This window comes from Sander vitreus, chromosome 11 (genome assembly GCF_031162955.1).
Source record: "Sander vitreus isolate 19-12246 chromosome 11, sanVit1, whole genome shotgun sequence".
In the NCBI taxonomy this organism is placed as follows: domain Eukaryota; kingdom Metazoa; phylum Chordata; class Actinopteri; order Perciformes; family Percidae; genus Sander; species Sander vitreus.
In genome coordinates this window covers 21,333,076-21,348,304 of record NC_135865.1, presented here as the reverse complement: position 1 = coordinate 21,348,304, position 15,229 = coordinate 21,333,076, and the positions used below count along the sequence as shown (strand labels likewise).

The window sequence follows — 15,229 nt, the reverse complement described above, 5'->3', positions numbered from 1 at the left end:
AAGATATTTCGTTGTTTTCTATAATCTGTGCTAGTGGAAACATGTAGGAGAGTGTGGATTATTAAATAGGAATATACTGAGCACCTGGGTAGCTCGCCTGGTAGAGCAGGCGCCCATATATAGAGGTTTACTCCTTGACGCGGCGGCCGCGGGTTTGACTCCGACCTGCGGCCCTTTGCTGCATGTCATTCTCTCCCCTTTCAAGTCTCAGCTGTCCTATACAAACAAAGGCCTAAAATAATCTTTAAAAAAAAAAATATATATATATATATATGTATATATACGTATATACTGCAATATATTTTAGGCATTTTGAAAAAATAAATTGGCATATTTTATTATTTCTTTGATTATTTGGGTATTAAAAGTTTTCAATTTAAACAAAGTCTTTGCATGCATCGACTCTGCAGTCACTTGCCATAAACATATAGGCCTAATAGCTAACTCCTAAAATTGTCATATTAAACTTGACACAAGATGTCATTTTAGTTGCATAATATTGGAAAAAAAATATTTTCTTTATATAAAGGAAGGTGCATCTACATATGGTGTTTCCTAACTTGCAGTAACATAAGAAAAAAGGTTGTGCTATCATAATATGAAATGAATTACTTCACTGAAATTCCAAAAGTACAAAGGGCTTTTTGGTAGATGACATTCCTTTCTTAATATACTTAAATTATTAGGAGGAGTCATTTGTATTGAGTAGAGAGCTCCAAAAACATTGACACTGGAGGAATAACATCTGCATGTTTACTCAGGAGAAGATTCATCCCTGATAGTCTCCACGAAAATGAAGAGGGGGAGAAAAAACAAGTGGAGGAAATTTGTGGAATCCCATCTGAGATTGCTTCCCTGATGGATTCCTTTTCCTGTCAGCTCAGACGAGAAATGAAGCCGGGGAAAATTAACTCCTGATACAGCTACGCTGAATTAGACAGAGAGGGGGGAAAAAAACCTACACACTTTTTAAGGATTCCAGCCTTGTCATTTTCAATTTTCTGCTCTTTGGACATGCTTGTATTCAGATTCCCCAACATCTATTCGCCATATCAATCCTAATTAGACAATCTGGGCCCACGAAGGATGGGAGTGAAGTTATTTGCATAATTTAATCATAAATACTCAGTGATACATATTTCCAAATGCATTTGTACAATTATCTTTTCATCCTTGGGGCAAAAGTATTAATATGATTAGGCAATAATTCTTTAAAAAAGGGGGGGAAATAGGAAACCAGCAAGTGTGCACTCTTTTTTAAACTCCAGCTTTGGGCTATATGAAAAATTAATTAATTTCTGAGGAAAATCAATTTCTCTATGTGACCATATTAGACAGAGCCAGGCAAAGGCCTGCATTCCTTCTCCAATCAGAAAATCTCATCTGCTCCCTCTAACTTCTGTCAGTAGCATTTAACATCCTGGTACGAGCGTCAGTGACTTCCGCCATGCTCCCTAAATGTGCTGTAATGTGAAGGAGCCCGTGAGTAAAGACAAGCAAGGGAGCACTGACTGGAGAAAAAGGAGAACGGAAATCAGAGTGACCAAAATCTATTCCTGGCATGTCAGGCAATCAGTCTCAAGTGTAAAATCATCAGGTAAAATTACTGTTAACAAATCTAGTTTAATATGCTAGATAAGGCATATTGACATATAGATTTTAAACAGCTTAAGTCTGTTGTCTATACAAATCAAAGCTAATACCCCTTTATGGTTGTTGAGCATAGTAAAAATAGGTCATTTTAATATGCTGATTAACGTGGAAAGACCCGATGTCGGTGTGTGATTTCAAACCATTTCATTTGGTAGAGGAATTAATTGGTAATTCAATTGCTGTTGCCGATCGAGTAAAGGCATGCAAATAAGATAGGAGCTTGGACAACTAATGCATCCAACAGGCAAATTAACAATACAGGACTCTTTGCCATGCAAATAGCCTCTAAATCCACAAATATCATTAGACAGTGTCAAACAAAGCCTCTTTAACAAGTGAAATCTGGGGTTTCAACAGTCTTGGCTCAGCTGCATTGCAAGCTATAAAAAAAAATAAAAAATAAAAAAATAAACGGATAAACGGAAAAGAAATTGATGTTACTTTTGTTAGCTGAGCTAGTCTGTAGATTTTTCTAAAGAAAGTGTTTTAATTTGCACTTGTTCCAGCTGAATAAATGTAAAGTCAATAAATTTAGATTTTTAAGGAGACTATTTCTTTGCAAAAGAAAATACCTTGCTGCCATCTGCTAACTGCACAGTTGACTTGAGCACATGTACTGTACCTAATCAAATTAAGCAGAGCCCCACTGAAGGATTAAAAATGTAAAAAAAAAAATATATATGCTTTTTTTTTTTTTTTCAATAAGGAAACAACACAAATATGAGGGCCAATTTGACAAGAAAGTACTTGAATAGATTGGGATTTAAACAGCTTTGTATACCATTTTCTCTCTCTATCTCTCCCTCTCTCTAATCAGGCATCTGTCACTCTGTTTTTGAAGTTATTATCGCCCAAGCTCCCTCTTGGATGTGGTTGCTGGGTGACGGGTATCTTAGCACCCACTCTGACTGGAAATGATTTGAATGGAATCCAGAAATCTCCCCTGAGTACCTGTAAACACATCCGTGCCTTGTAGAAAACAAATATATTATAAGAGAGCTCAGCAGAGGAGAGGAGGGAGAGAGACAAGCTGGCACCCTCAGTGGCAGCTCACACTGAGCGCTAAACAAAACAATTACCGTCATTTGCAAATATGTGTGTTTAGGCATAAACACTCTTGAAATAGGAACAAGAGAGGTGATAGCTCTCATAACACTTTCTGTCATGTCTGTATCAATTAAATGCATCTGTTAAAAAAGGAAGTCATTCCACTGTGACCTGTCACTCGTAACATTTCAGAGATCTGTTTGACTGAAACGAGCCGGGGAAAATCTATTTAAGAAGGGCATGTAAGTGAAAAGCCGTCCCATTCCCAGTGGTGGGACATTGTCTGGGGCGTGTGGTTAACCTTCAAGGGTAGACAATGATTGTCAATTAACTGCTGAATATCTGCGCCCCAGCATCGGCTAGCCTGCCCCCACAAAGCAGACCAATGAGAGATATGCGATATCTCTGCACCGCCCCCTGTGTTATAATAACCTTTCAGAGAGTTCAAGTGTCACACAGCAATAAGAACCTTTTCCATCCTACCACAGGGAAAATGAAAAGGAAAACAAGTAGCTGGAACAGAGGGCTCCTGGAGGGGCCAGAGTCATAATGTAGGGGAGATTACTGAACCTGGATCAGTCTGGGAGCGAGAGAGAACACTGCTAATTTGGCACAAGAGTCCTTAAGAAAATGAAGGGGTCAAGAATGACCATATTCCTACTATCTATAAAGATTAACAATAATTACTAAAACACTGTGTTGCTTATATTAGGCAAAGTACACATAGTTCAAACACTCACTGTAAAAGTGTGTGAATGAAATGTCCCATTATAAATTCTATTTTTTCCTCACCTCAATTCATCACCAGAATAAATAAAAATAAAAACTACACTGCATTTCTGAAAAATCACTTTTCCATTTTAATATGTTCAAAAAGTGTTATGCTAAAGTAAGCATAGTAGGGAACAATATGTTTGTGTCCACATCAAAACTAAAACAGCGGGATGCAGTGGTGCTCTGTGATGCTATTCACATTCACACTGTGTGCAAAATGAGAGTAGTGTTGTTTTAACACAATAGACCGTGGGAGGGAAAAAAACAGCATGTGAAATAGTAAGACCCATTGTACAGGAGTATTATTCACTTCATTGTTACCACTCTGCCAGTGTATAATAAGAGTAGTGACATTGTGGTAAAAGGACGGGATGAAAAGCTAAACTATCTCAGGCAGCAGGCTGTTGCTGTGTAACCTGAGCGGGTTAACCGGTGAACTCAAGATACTTTTTAACTGACAGCAAGTCGGTGCAAAACGGAACATCGACTTTGGAGAAGGAACTCGTTTTCACCTAAAGGGCAACCTGTGTCCTGTTTACTCAGACTGATCATTTTGTCAGCAGCAATTCAAAGACAGACGGTGTAAAGCACACATCCCTGCAAATAAAATCAACTCTTTCTAAGTAACAGAAGCCTTTTATCCAGCGGATGCCTCACTGTTCCATGATGTAATTCTCCAAATGGGGCAGGCAGGCGGGCAGGCCGGGTCTGAGTGATTGATTTCAGCCCAGCACCGGGAGTACCTGGCTGCTTTCAGAGACAATTACAGTCCTGTCCATGTGCCTGTAATAGCCCACCACTTTAGCGTCATTAAAGCGACGTGAGGCACTGCATTATCCTTTAACCCCATCGGTGGCCATCCCCCCATTGACAACCCGGAGAGTTCAACCACATACTTTGTCACCTGAAGCCCCACACCAGGCTTGAGGATAGGATCACCGCACGGTATGTTTTGCTCTATAAAGAGGGGGTGGGGGAAAGGGGGGTGCTCTACTCCCTTGATGCTTTATGTAAATGATGCCTTAGCACCAAAGTGCACAGGTGAGTTGTTGAGACGATAACAACAGGCATGAAAATATGAAGCTGAAGCATATTAAAAGCTCCAAATATAGTAAGCCGCTATGTGAGGCTGACTGTTTCAAGCAAGCATAAAGAGAAGAGGAACTGTGTTAATTGATAGGAAACGATGTAGGCTACTAAAAATATAAGTAAATGAACTACATGAGAGAAAAGCTTTAGAATTAAAAAATGTTTCACTGTAATAATATCCCTCTGTCTACTTCAAAATGTTGTGAGTTATTTGATTTAGCATTTTGTGAACAGGCCTAATAGTGCACTTTGCAGATACAGCAGTGCTTTGAGGGTCAAAATGTATTCAACCTCATCATTCATACTGTATGGATCATAATGGCACAAAATGGTACAAAAAAGGGTCTGTTTACACAGTGTGTGCATGTGTGTTTTGATACTAAGTATGCATCTAAAAGTCATAATTAAGTTTGATTGCACACTTTAATTTTCCAAAAGACTGTATGCTTTTACTCTGAGATAACCAAGTGACTCAGAAGTGTTTATTGCTATTCCCCACTGATGTGAGCCTTTCCATCATATTTGCATTTCCAGCTCGTTTCTGGGTAGCAGATCAATATGGAATCAATCATAGTGACAGGTAAGATGGTAAATTTGACCAGGCTGAACCATCCTGTGAGACTGAGCGATACATCAAAGCTAGGAGCAACAGGACAGTAAAAATGGCTTTTAATCAAATATTGATCTTCACTTAAATCACTCCATATTAAAACATATAAAGCTTAAATGATTTGATTTGGCAATATGGGTTAATGCATTAATTGCCACTTGTGTGGTTTACCTCACCTATACATTAATGTCCTTGTAACCTCCTTAACAAAATCTACTGGCTGTCAATACTGAAAAAACAATTAATACAAAAAATATTCATATAATTCTGTTAATCTGGGTTTTTCTCGTTTACTTTCTAAAAATCAAAGTTATCATAAATGAAATAGTATTGCCCCTGTGGCAAGGAAACATAATGAGGCTTAACCCAGTTTTCTTACAGAGCCATAATACAAATAAAGTTTAGCTAAAGGTTTCCTTAAATTAAGAGGATTTACAGTAAAATAAGGCTCATGAAAGATGACTGGGGTCCTATCTCTGAAATTGTCTTGCAGTGGCAGCTCTACACCTGAAGTGTATTCAACAGCATTGTGAAACTCAGCCGTTGGGTAGCCTACATTATCGATTAATTTGTTCTGAGGCAGACAGGCTATCCATCATGGCACAGCTTTGCCCTGCACGTGTTGAAAACTTTCACTAAACTTTTTCACTGATGTTGCGCGCTGGCGTCTTCCCGTCTAACAGACAAGTAAGAGCACATCGCTTGGATGGAGTTTGAAACCCGCGCTCACGTATTCACACACACCATTTAAACTTCGGATGATAAGCTAATCACATCACTTGAACCACTTGTTTTTTTATAAAGGAAAAATGTCTCCCCCTTCCTTGATCCCGCGCCTTTACGCACGGCTGTCCGTAAAGACATTTAAACCAAAATGCCGCACAGAGCTCTCCACTAACCTCGCATTAGTGCAGTCGTTGTACAGAGTCTCGAAGTCTTTTCGGGAGATGAGTTTACAGCGGTTCACCCCAGGTTGGATGGCGCCGAGCCCTCTGAGGATGCGGACCTGCTCCACATTGCACACCACCGGCGTGATCTCCAGCCGCTTCAGCTTGGTGTAGACCGTGTGCAGTCCGCCGACCAGGTGCTTCAGGAACAGGTCGAAAGCCTGAGGAAGGCAGATGAGCTCGCTGCCGTCCACGGTGAAAGAGGCCACTTTTGCACCGCGCAACTCGACCATCTTGCACTCGTTGTTTTGCGGTATGTTTTCAACAGGCGACGGGGTTGAGTACACGGGTTTGCCGGGAGGTAGACCCGCGTTCGGGATGCCCGGGCTGCCGGTGGTAAGGAGCTCTGATCTGAACAGGTTTTGTCCGGGTCCGGATGGGGGAGCCAGGGATGGAGATGGTGATGAAGTTGTCGACGGCGGGGACGTCGTTGCGGAGGGAGTCGAGATCGGAGGCGGTGGGACCAGAGGGGTTGGTGGGATCAGAGCAGCCGGTATGGCCATGGTCACCTACAGGAGGGGAAGAGAGTAGCCGAAGTTCAAAGTAGAAAACCCAGCCTGCCGAGACACCCCTAAATGAAAGAATCCACGAGAGTTTAGCTCCTCAGATAAGTTGGGAAGTAAAAAGAGCTGCCGAAAAAAGACGTGCTGAGTGAGGGTTTTGGGGGGGCTGAGCGGCGGGACAATGATCAAAGATAGGAGGAGGAATGACAGGAGGAAAATGAGCTGAAAAGTGCAGCTCCGCTCTGTGGATGAGTTGTTGTTGTCACACGGTACAGAGAGGGAGGAGCTAGGGGACAGTGGAAGCCTTTAAAGAACAGATAACTGGGCTTGGACTACACTAAAACGGTTCAGGTCTATTACATTTTTTTATTTCATACAAGAGAGATCCGGTTATATAGGATCATATTCGTGAACATTTGCATGTTTTTTTTCTGTGGTCAAAAAAACATGCACTCGCAAGTTATTCCTGAAATTTCAGTTAACAGTTATTTCTGGTTATCACAGCACATTAACAGCCACACAGGTTACACCTGCCATCCAACGGTATGCAAACCCACTGCACCACATTTACTTTATTGACAGTTGATCACGCCAAGCATAACATTTTTTTGAATAAACGTTTGCACTTTGTTTGCTTACATCCTGCAACTATTTAAAAGAATTATACAAACCTACATTTTTCTTTCGTCCAGGCATTAATACTGCAATGGGGTTTTTTAAACTTTAATTCTGACATCATATTTGTCATATTTTCTGACAGAGCATGCCAATATGAGTCACAGTTCAAGGTACACTCTATCTGTGGGACAGGAAAATATGTCTTGTTTAATTAGTCCTTTATGATTATTGTATGTACACGGTTAAAGTGGCTATAGCTTTTCATATGAAGTAGCAGCATGACACAACATGAGGCAATTGTTGTTTTGAGATGGACGTTTTGTATGCAAACTAAAACACTATATAAATTACAGTGTATACTGCCTTTATATAAAAGTAAAGTACTAATTCAAGTGTGGCTGTTATCACTAATCTCCAACAGAATGCATTAGAGCTGCAAAGATTAATCAATGAATCGATTAGTTGTCAACTCTTAAATTAATCGGCAAGTATTTTGATAATCGATTAGTCGGTTTCAGTAATTTTTTAAGACAAAAGTCAAAATTCTCTGATCTCAGCCTTTTAAATGTGGATATTTTTCTAGTTTCTTCTCTCCTCTGTGACAGTAAACTGAATATCTTTGAGTTGTGGACAAAACAAGACATTTGAGGGCGTCATCTTGGGCTTTTGGGAAACAGTGATCCATATTTTTCACCATTTTCTGACATTTTATAGACCAAACAACTAATCGATTAATCGAGAAAAAAAATCAACAGATGAATCGATTATGAAAATAATCGTTAGTTGCAGCCCTAGAATGCATTGTAAAAGTTATATCATTCTACATGTGCACTGCTTCATTATTAATTTACAACTAACTGTCCATTTCAAGTTCAATATCTACGATAACTATTACTTTATAATGTAAGAATTACAGGTGAGCAGGTGACCATGTCAAACAATGGCAAACAAACTATGGCAACAGTGTTAACATTGTTAATGAACTCAAATTAGCTGTAGATACAGATGACTAATATACATACTGTACCCCATTACATTTAACAATTTAAAAGTGGTGTGAGAACACTGGCAAATGCTGAGTTAAAACCTAAAAAAAAAAAAAAAATCAACATTTAAACAGCCATACATAAAAATGGTAACTGTTTACTTTTCAGGTTTTTTTCTGCACAGGTTTGCAGTGTCAACTTAATCCACTTTACACATACTACACAACCTCCACATAGAACATCAGCTTGTTCAAGGGTTGTACTATTTTATGATGCAGAGTAGTGAACCAAGCTTAACCCACCTTAGAACATGAACTCTCAAACTTGCTCTCAATCTCAGACAGTACAGGAAAGAAGGCTAAAGGCAGAGAGGGAGGAAGTGCAGCCCTGTATCATGGGGGTAGGTCGGTCAAGTCCATGTACAATAAAGAGCTCATAGAGTTTACATATTCAACCACTGTGGCACATCATACATTACAGTAACTTTCTTCCTGCCTTTCTTACAAATCAAATTATTTAGTATTATTTATTTAGTTATTGTAGGACAGTGAACAATGTAAACATGCAGTCGGATAATCCTAACTTGGACAATGCATTAATAGAGCACATTATACAAAAAAACAGGACTTGGATATGTTAGATAGGATCAGTAAAAATACTTTTTGTGTTCTTTAATTTATGGCAGAAAACCATAAGTGGACTTATTGAACTCTGGTTTTCAGATAGCTTGTTTGGAGTTTTGCAGAGATTAAAGTGATGTTTAACAGACAGCCCAACTGTAAGGGCTTTCACCTTCCATATCCCTATTTGGTAGCGCTTATTAGATTACATTACATTTCCAAACAACCATCATTGGGTCTCGAGATACATATGCAAAAGTGTAAGTCTTAGTTCTACTTTTGCTTTGCACAATTTTTATCAAAGTTCTCTATGTGCTTTTAGATGTACTTTGTATTTGTATTAGCTGAATATTGGAGAGGACATCAGCACTTACCATGTATTCTCATTTGGTGCAATGAGTGTGATGCACATCAGTAAGGGTGTTGCTTATCACAGTCTGCATTTGCCTTAATATTCAGTGTATTTGTTGTCCAGTTTTGTCAGATCAGCTTTAAGATAAGCAGTGTGCCATTTCAAAATTATCATTCAGGGACAGAGGTACCTTGTAGTGTAAAATCAATAGCTGCTTAAAATTCATTGCAAGGCCATCCATTTGCCCTTTATGTTGCTAACCTTTCACTTAAATATGCACCATATTAAGATTTCATTATATACAATGAATGTCACAACAGTTTGCCTACTATTTCTCTTGTTTGCATGGGTTAACTGCAAATCATTGTTCTTGTAATGTCTGAAAAATGACTTTCATTAACATTATGCAGGAAAAAAAAATATGAGCCTGAGTAGCCTAATAGGTATTAAAGGCACCACAGGATATGTATGATGTTTTAGATACAAAGGCCTTTCAACAGACTGGGTGGGCTGCATGTGTCTGACCCCGGTTATGAAAACACAGCGTAACATAACATAACGTCTGTAAACTGCTGCTGTACATTACATCACAACACTGTGCAAAAGCACCACTGCATGTAAAAAATAATGTCTGGGAACCTATCTTGAAGGGATACTGTTTTCTTGTGACAAAAATGTCTCAAATATTTTCTTCAGGCACAGTTGGACTAAATAGTGGCAGTGTCAAATTGTCCTTTGCAAAATAGTTGGAAATTAGTACCGTGAATGAAGTTCCAGCATGACTAAATACTTGGTCAACTAAGTCACATAAACCGTTAACAGAGTTTTCCCAAAAGTACACAGAAGTACAGTACAAGTGGATGAGATTGCAGTAAACAAATGACTATGTCAAAATGTAATCACCCAGTATGATGTATGGCATCAGGAAAGTGATTCAAAATGTATGGATATGGGACAAGACTTGTGTATGATCAATGACACAGTATATTGTTTGATGTAATAATTTATTCACCCCATAAAGCTTTGATAAAACAATGTTGAAAAGCAATTTAAATTGAATTCATTTAAATGTCAATTCTCATGGTTAGGATTTTTCTATAATTGGCTATTTAATTAAAATAATTTTCATAGTCATTAATACAGCCAGCAACTTGTAGCGCACTGACGTGTTTTAATTACATGGTATTAACAAAATTGATATGCTTTAGAAAGCATGGTGAATAAGAAATAATTAGACCAATCATACATCATCCTCTTATGGACATTAAGTGTATCACAATATAATTGATGAACTTAAAAAACAAAAGAGATAAATAACTTTAATTGAACAGACTTGGTGTACAGAGCTTGAAACAAAGAATCATACTCACGATGTATTATATTTCAGAGGCAATTCATTATCTGTAACATCACTTAGCTCTCTGTGCCCAGCACTCTCTCCTAACCCATGATTACATGGCATTTGAAAGCAGTGATACTGTGTAGTCTTTTAAAATGTCCTTTTACCTAGTCTGCATAAATCTTCTAACTGCTTTTCCGCACGGGCAAATGGGGAAGGAAAGGGGGAGCAGCTTTAGACATTAGAATCATTTAGCTGCTTGGAATAAAGCACTTATTGATCATGAATATTTGTTTCTCCAAGGTTACACTGCCTTGACCCCATCTATCCTTAGACACCGTCCAACACAAACATGCCACTCGGGGAGAAGGGGAGATGTCAAAGAGCGCACCGATAGCAGAGGGTGTGTGATAATTTTTCTACACTGGCCACATCAATTTCTTTCTAATTACAAATAACAGCATAGCACTTCTCGCATAATGTTAACCCATTGAGTGTTTAGTCGCAGTTTCTATATTCTTCTGATCAGAACAACTTACATTTTTTAGTCACAATCCAAAATATATGTAATATTTTATTGGAGCTGAAACGATTGGAAATGTATCAGCAACTATTTTGATTAATCGATTAATCATTTGAGTCCTTTTTTTATGCAAAAACTCCAAACATTATCTGATTCTAGCTTCTCCAATCAGATAATTTTGCTGTTTTATTATTTATTTTTACTTTACTTTTTTTTTTATTGGGGGGGGGGGCTGTTAGTCGGACAACACAAGGCACTTGACAACACCACCCTGGACTCCGGGAACTTTTCATGTGTAATTTTCGGACATGTTATAGACCAAACGATTAATCAGTAAAATAATCAGCGGATTACTCAATAATAAAAATAATCTTTAGTTGCAGCCCTACACGAAACTGCTTTTCTGGTTCAAAGTTGTTGCTTATACATAATTTGTAACTACTTTTTACAGTCAAGTTTTATGTACAAAGTCAAGACCTTATGTGTAGCATATTCAAAACAACACACGTTGATTAAAAGTAGCAAAAGAGAAGCATACAACAAAGAACACAGAAAATAAAGTCGGAAAAGGAAGACAGAATCCACATTTAGTGAGACTTCTGTGAAATGAAGTCTACATTAACTGTAGCTATTTATACAATCACACTTCCTTTAAGAGCAATGACATTACAGAATAAGATCATTTAGTACCAATATCTATTTCCACACTTACAGTAGAATTAACCGAGACAGACATGCACTGTAAATATGGGATATGGACGTACAAACACAATCTTCACTTCTCGATACAACTCGATACAACCGTCACAGGCATTCAGCATTCAGCTGAGCTAATAGAATGCTCTTTCACACAAAGTATGTAAAATAACGGCTTTCTGGTAATGTGACTGCTCAAAAGAGGAGCAAATGGAGTTCGCTTCATTTTTAAAGAGCCAGCCTCACCGACAATTAAGAGTAGTCGCGGCCCACATCCTACAGTACTTCATTTGATGCCACGCAGCTTCCAATATAACTGGGGTGCAAGAAACAGAGAGATTTGTGGATCTCTAAATTGCTAAAGCAGAAACCTGTATAAACAGCGGTAATTACCGGGCCATTGACAGTCTCTCAGTGTTGTGCTCATTCTGCCACAGCCGCAGTGATTAAAATGAATCCTCATCGACTTCTCCATTAAAGCGCTGGCAGGAGCGATCCCGTGACCTTTCCCCATTGATTGAACATAACAATCACAATTCAATTGTAATGCAAAGAGAACATTTGTTATAATGTACACGAGATGCATGAGCCATTTCCTGGGAGCGGGGAAGGGTAATCAATGGAGTGACTCTTGGCGTGATGCAAGGAGAATGAGACTGTGTTTGCAGGCCCTAATTCATACAGCCTGCAGTGTATGATGGAAGGCAATGATATGCATGTAAACACTCTGACTTCTCTCTGCTCATCGTTCAATAGAATAACAACAAATCCTGATTTCTATATCTATATACACTAACAGCCCAGCACTGCTATGACTGGCAGTCATGCACGTGTACACACAGCTGACACTTCTGGTTCAATATGAGCTCAAAGTTTGATTCATGTATCCGGTCACGTGGTGATTTCTCTTCTAAATTATCTTTCAGAAAACAGCAACAGCACTCTTTCAAGAGAAGTGACTTAATGTAGCATATGACTTCAGAGACAACAGGCTGTTGCCACGACACTCCCTAGAATTACTAAACGGAAGACTGAGCACCCACATAAACCTATATACTATTGGAACAATCAGAAATGCGTCTATACTGTATGCTCTAGTGATAGTCAAGCAAGGACAAGCTTGTAAAAGCATAATTACTAATGATTAGCTAAACTCCAGCAAGTGAAAGCACAACTTGCGCAATCCATGTGCCACAGAAAAGAAAGCATGATAGGCATAACAACCCATCACCGTTCAATCCCTCTTTAAAAGCTGCACTCGATCATGTCTTTCAAAAACTGTCTTATGAAGAGTGTATGCGAATGATGTCCTTAGGGGATTTCTTTTTAGAATCAGGAGATTATAGTTTACACGGACATTAAACAGATTAAACCAGCCAGCTCTCTAAAGGCAGTTTATCTAATGGAGAAAATGTGGTATGCTAATTGAGAAATTCCGATGGTAAAATTATATTTAAACCTCTCTCTCTCTCTCTCTCTCTCTCTCTCTCTCTCTCTCTCTCTCTCTCTCTCTCAGGATTTTAGTTTGGCTTGATGAAATCAGATGGCTAATCACAGCCATAAGCTGTGAGACGTTAGCTGAGTGAAACAGTGTTTGCCATGCTAAAAGGTAATAGTCTCGAAAAACTTCATCAATGACAGATTCAATTCCATTTAGTAAATGTTTAATAAATGCTGTACAAACAGGCAGCCCTATCTCGCTGTGCTTAGAAAACAAAGGGAAACTTTAATTGCTTTAATCATCCCTAGCTTTGACATTGTTATTGGCCTTAAAAATAGCAGTTAACAGAAACTGTCCTGCTGAGGAAATTGAACCACATTTGGAAAATGATCCGTAATTAAGATAGGGGCATCCCGAGCAGCTAGGTCCAGGCAAACTGTTGTGACTAGGAAAAACATTCCAAGTCATACAAAGCTATTCAATTAACAGAAGGACCGAAGAAAAACAACCTCCCTATTATGTATCACTTACTTTAATCAGATTGAAAGCGATTGTATCCCTTTTTGAAAATCCCTTAACACAAACATGTTAATTAACAGATAGGAGGGTGGAAAGATGTATTTTTCATTAGTGAGTGAAATAATGTTCCCCTTTAACATCAAGGAAAATCAACTGCTTACTGCAGTTAAACCAGTCAGTGGTGTAAATTCCCTGCCAGCATTTTTATTTAAAACCTCATTAATGTGTTTCAACCCAGCATAGCTGTACCTTTAATCTGCACTAAAAGGAAATAATGCGTTTCCTGCTTTATTTACCAGCCTTACTTAACAAGTGTTCCTGTACAATTAGAATTGTTAATAGATCTGGAAACAAAAGGACTTTGAAGGTGGGAAAGTGCTGACATTATTTCACAGGGGAAAAACACTCTTGAGAAAAAAGATCTGCTGTAAATGTAGTTTCCTGGAACACAGGCGCACTGCAATGTTGGTCTCTCTCATTAGAAATGCCATGCACAGGACATAAATCAAGGCCCGTAAAACATTTCATTGCCACACAACACTAAATTACACACTTGCTGGTTTGCCACACTGATTGTGTTTAAACAGTACAATTTTACTTTATTCCCATTAAATCTATGCAGAGCTTTACAATCCATAAACAGAGTCTCTGTAATAAAAGTTAATAAATGTCAGAATTTGCATTTGGAAAAAAAAAACACCCTGCTACATTTTTGCAAATATCAATCTATGAACCTTTCAACATTTCGTCAAACAAAATGCTAATTGTACCTTTAGGAATTTAGGAGACAAGTGACAAGAAATGAGATGCAATGTCCTTTGGAATCAGGAGATCAGCAAAGCTGGAATACATTAGGTGTGAGGCCAAAGCAAAGTGGATGAGGACTGTATAGAACAGAAGCCAGTGACACGATATTCATGTAATAAGTTGTATTCCCACACAGTTTTGTATATGTTCAAGTGTCATTTAGTTGCACTAAAGTAGTATATACACCAGTTTTGCTACTTGACCCTTGTTTGTTAGCTCCATTCTTTTGAATACTGTTTCTTCTTTCCCTCCCTTTCCCTTTCCTTCCTACTGTATGCTATTGATATAAGACACATGGAATTATCAATGGGAATGGTACAGATGATATAAAAACACTATATTACAGTGATCAATAGTGTCAGGTTGACCTTTTGTTGACTGCATTTTCAGACAATAATTTGTTATACTAGTTATCACTAAATTACTGCATATCAAGATCTATTAATTAGTGAAAGCCATCTTGTTGCTGATACGGATCAAGGTATTCACCCTAATCCTATACCAGTGTTTTGTTTAAAATTTCAGTTCAGAATATGTATTTCTGACTGTGTGGAACTAATAAGGCCTTGGAATATTCTTCTGCACGTAAGGGAACATGAAGCTGTAACTACACTTAGCTATTATAGGTTATAAGTTGAAGTACATTTTTGTTAGGTTGTTCTGATGAATTTATAAAACTGAACTGTTCCAGTTTTATAACAACAC

The 15,229-nt window shown here is 38.3% G+C and overlaps 1 protein-coding gene across 6 annotated transcripts in view; it reads right to left on the bottom strand.

The window, feature by feature from the left end:
• Positions 1-6,876, bottom strand: part of dachd (dachshund d) — a 96,860-nt gene extending 89,984 nt beyond the window's left edge. For all 6 annotated transcript variants that reach the window (XM_078262324.1, XM_078262326.1, XM_078262327.1 and 3 more), the window contains exon 1: positions 6,073-6,876. In XM_078262324.1, the coding sequence (XP_078118450.1) occupies positions 6,073-6,623 (551 nt within the window). In that variant the 5' untranslated portion in view covers positions 6,624-6,876. The remainder of the gene's footprint in view (positions 1-6,072) is intronic.
• Positions 6,877-15,229: the final 8,353 nt, after the last annotated feature.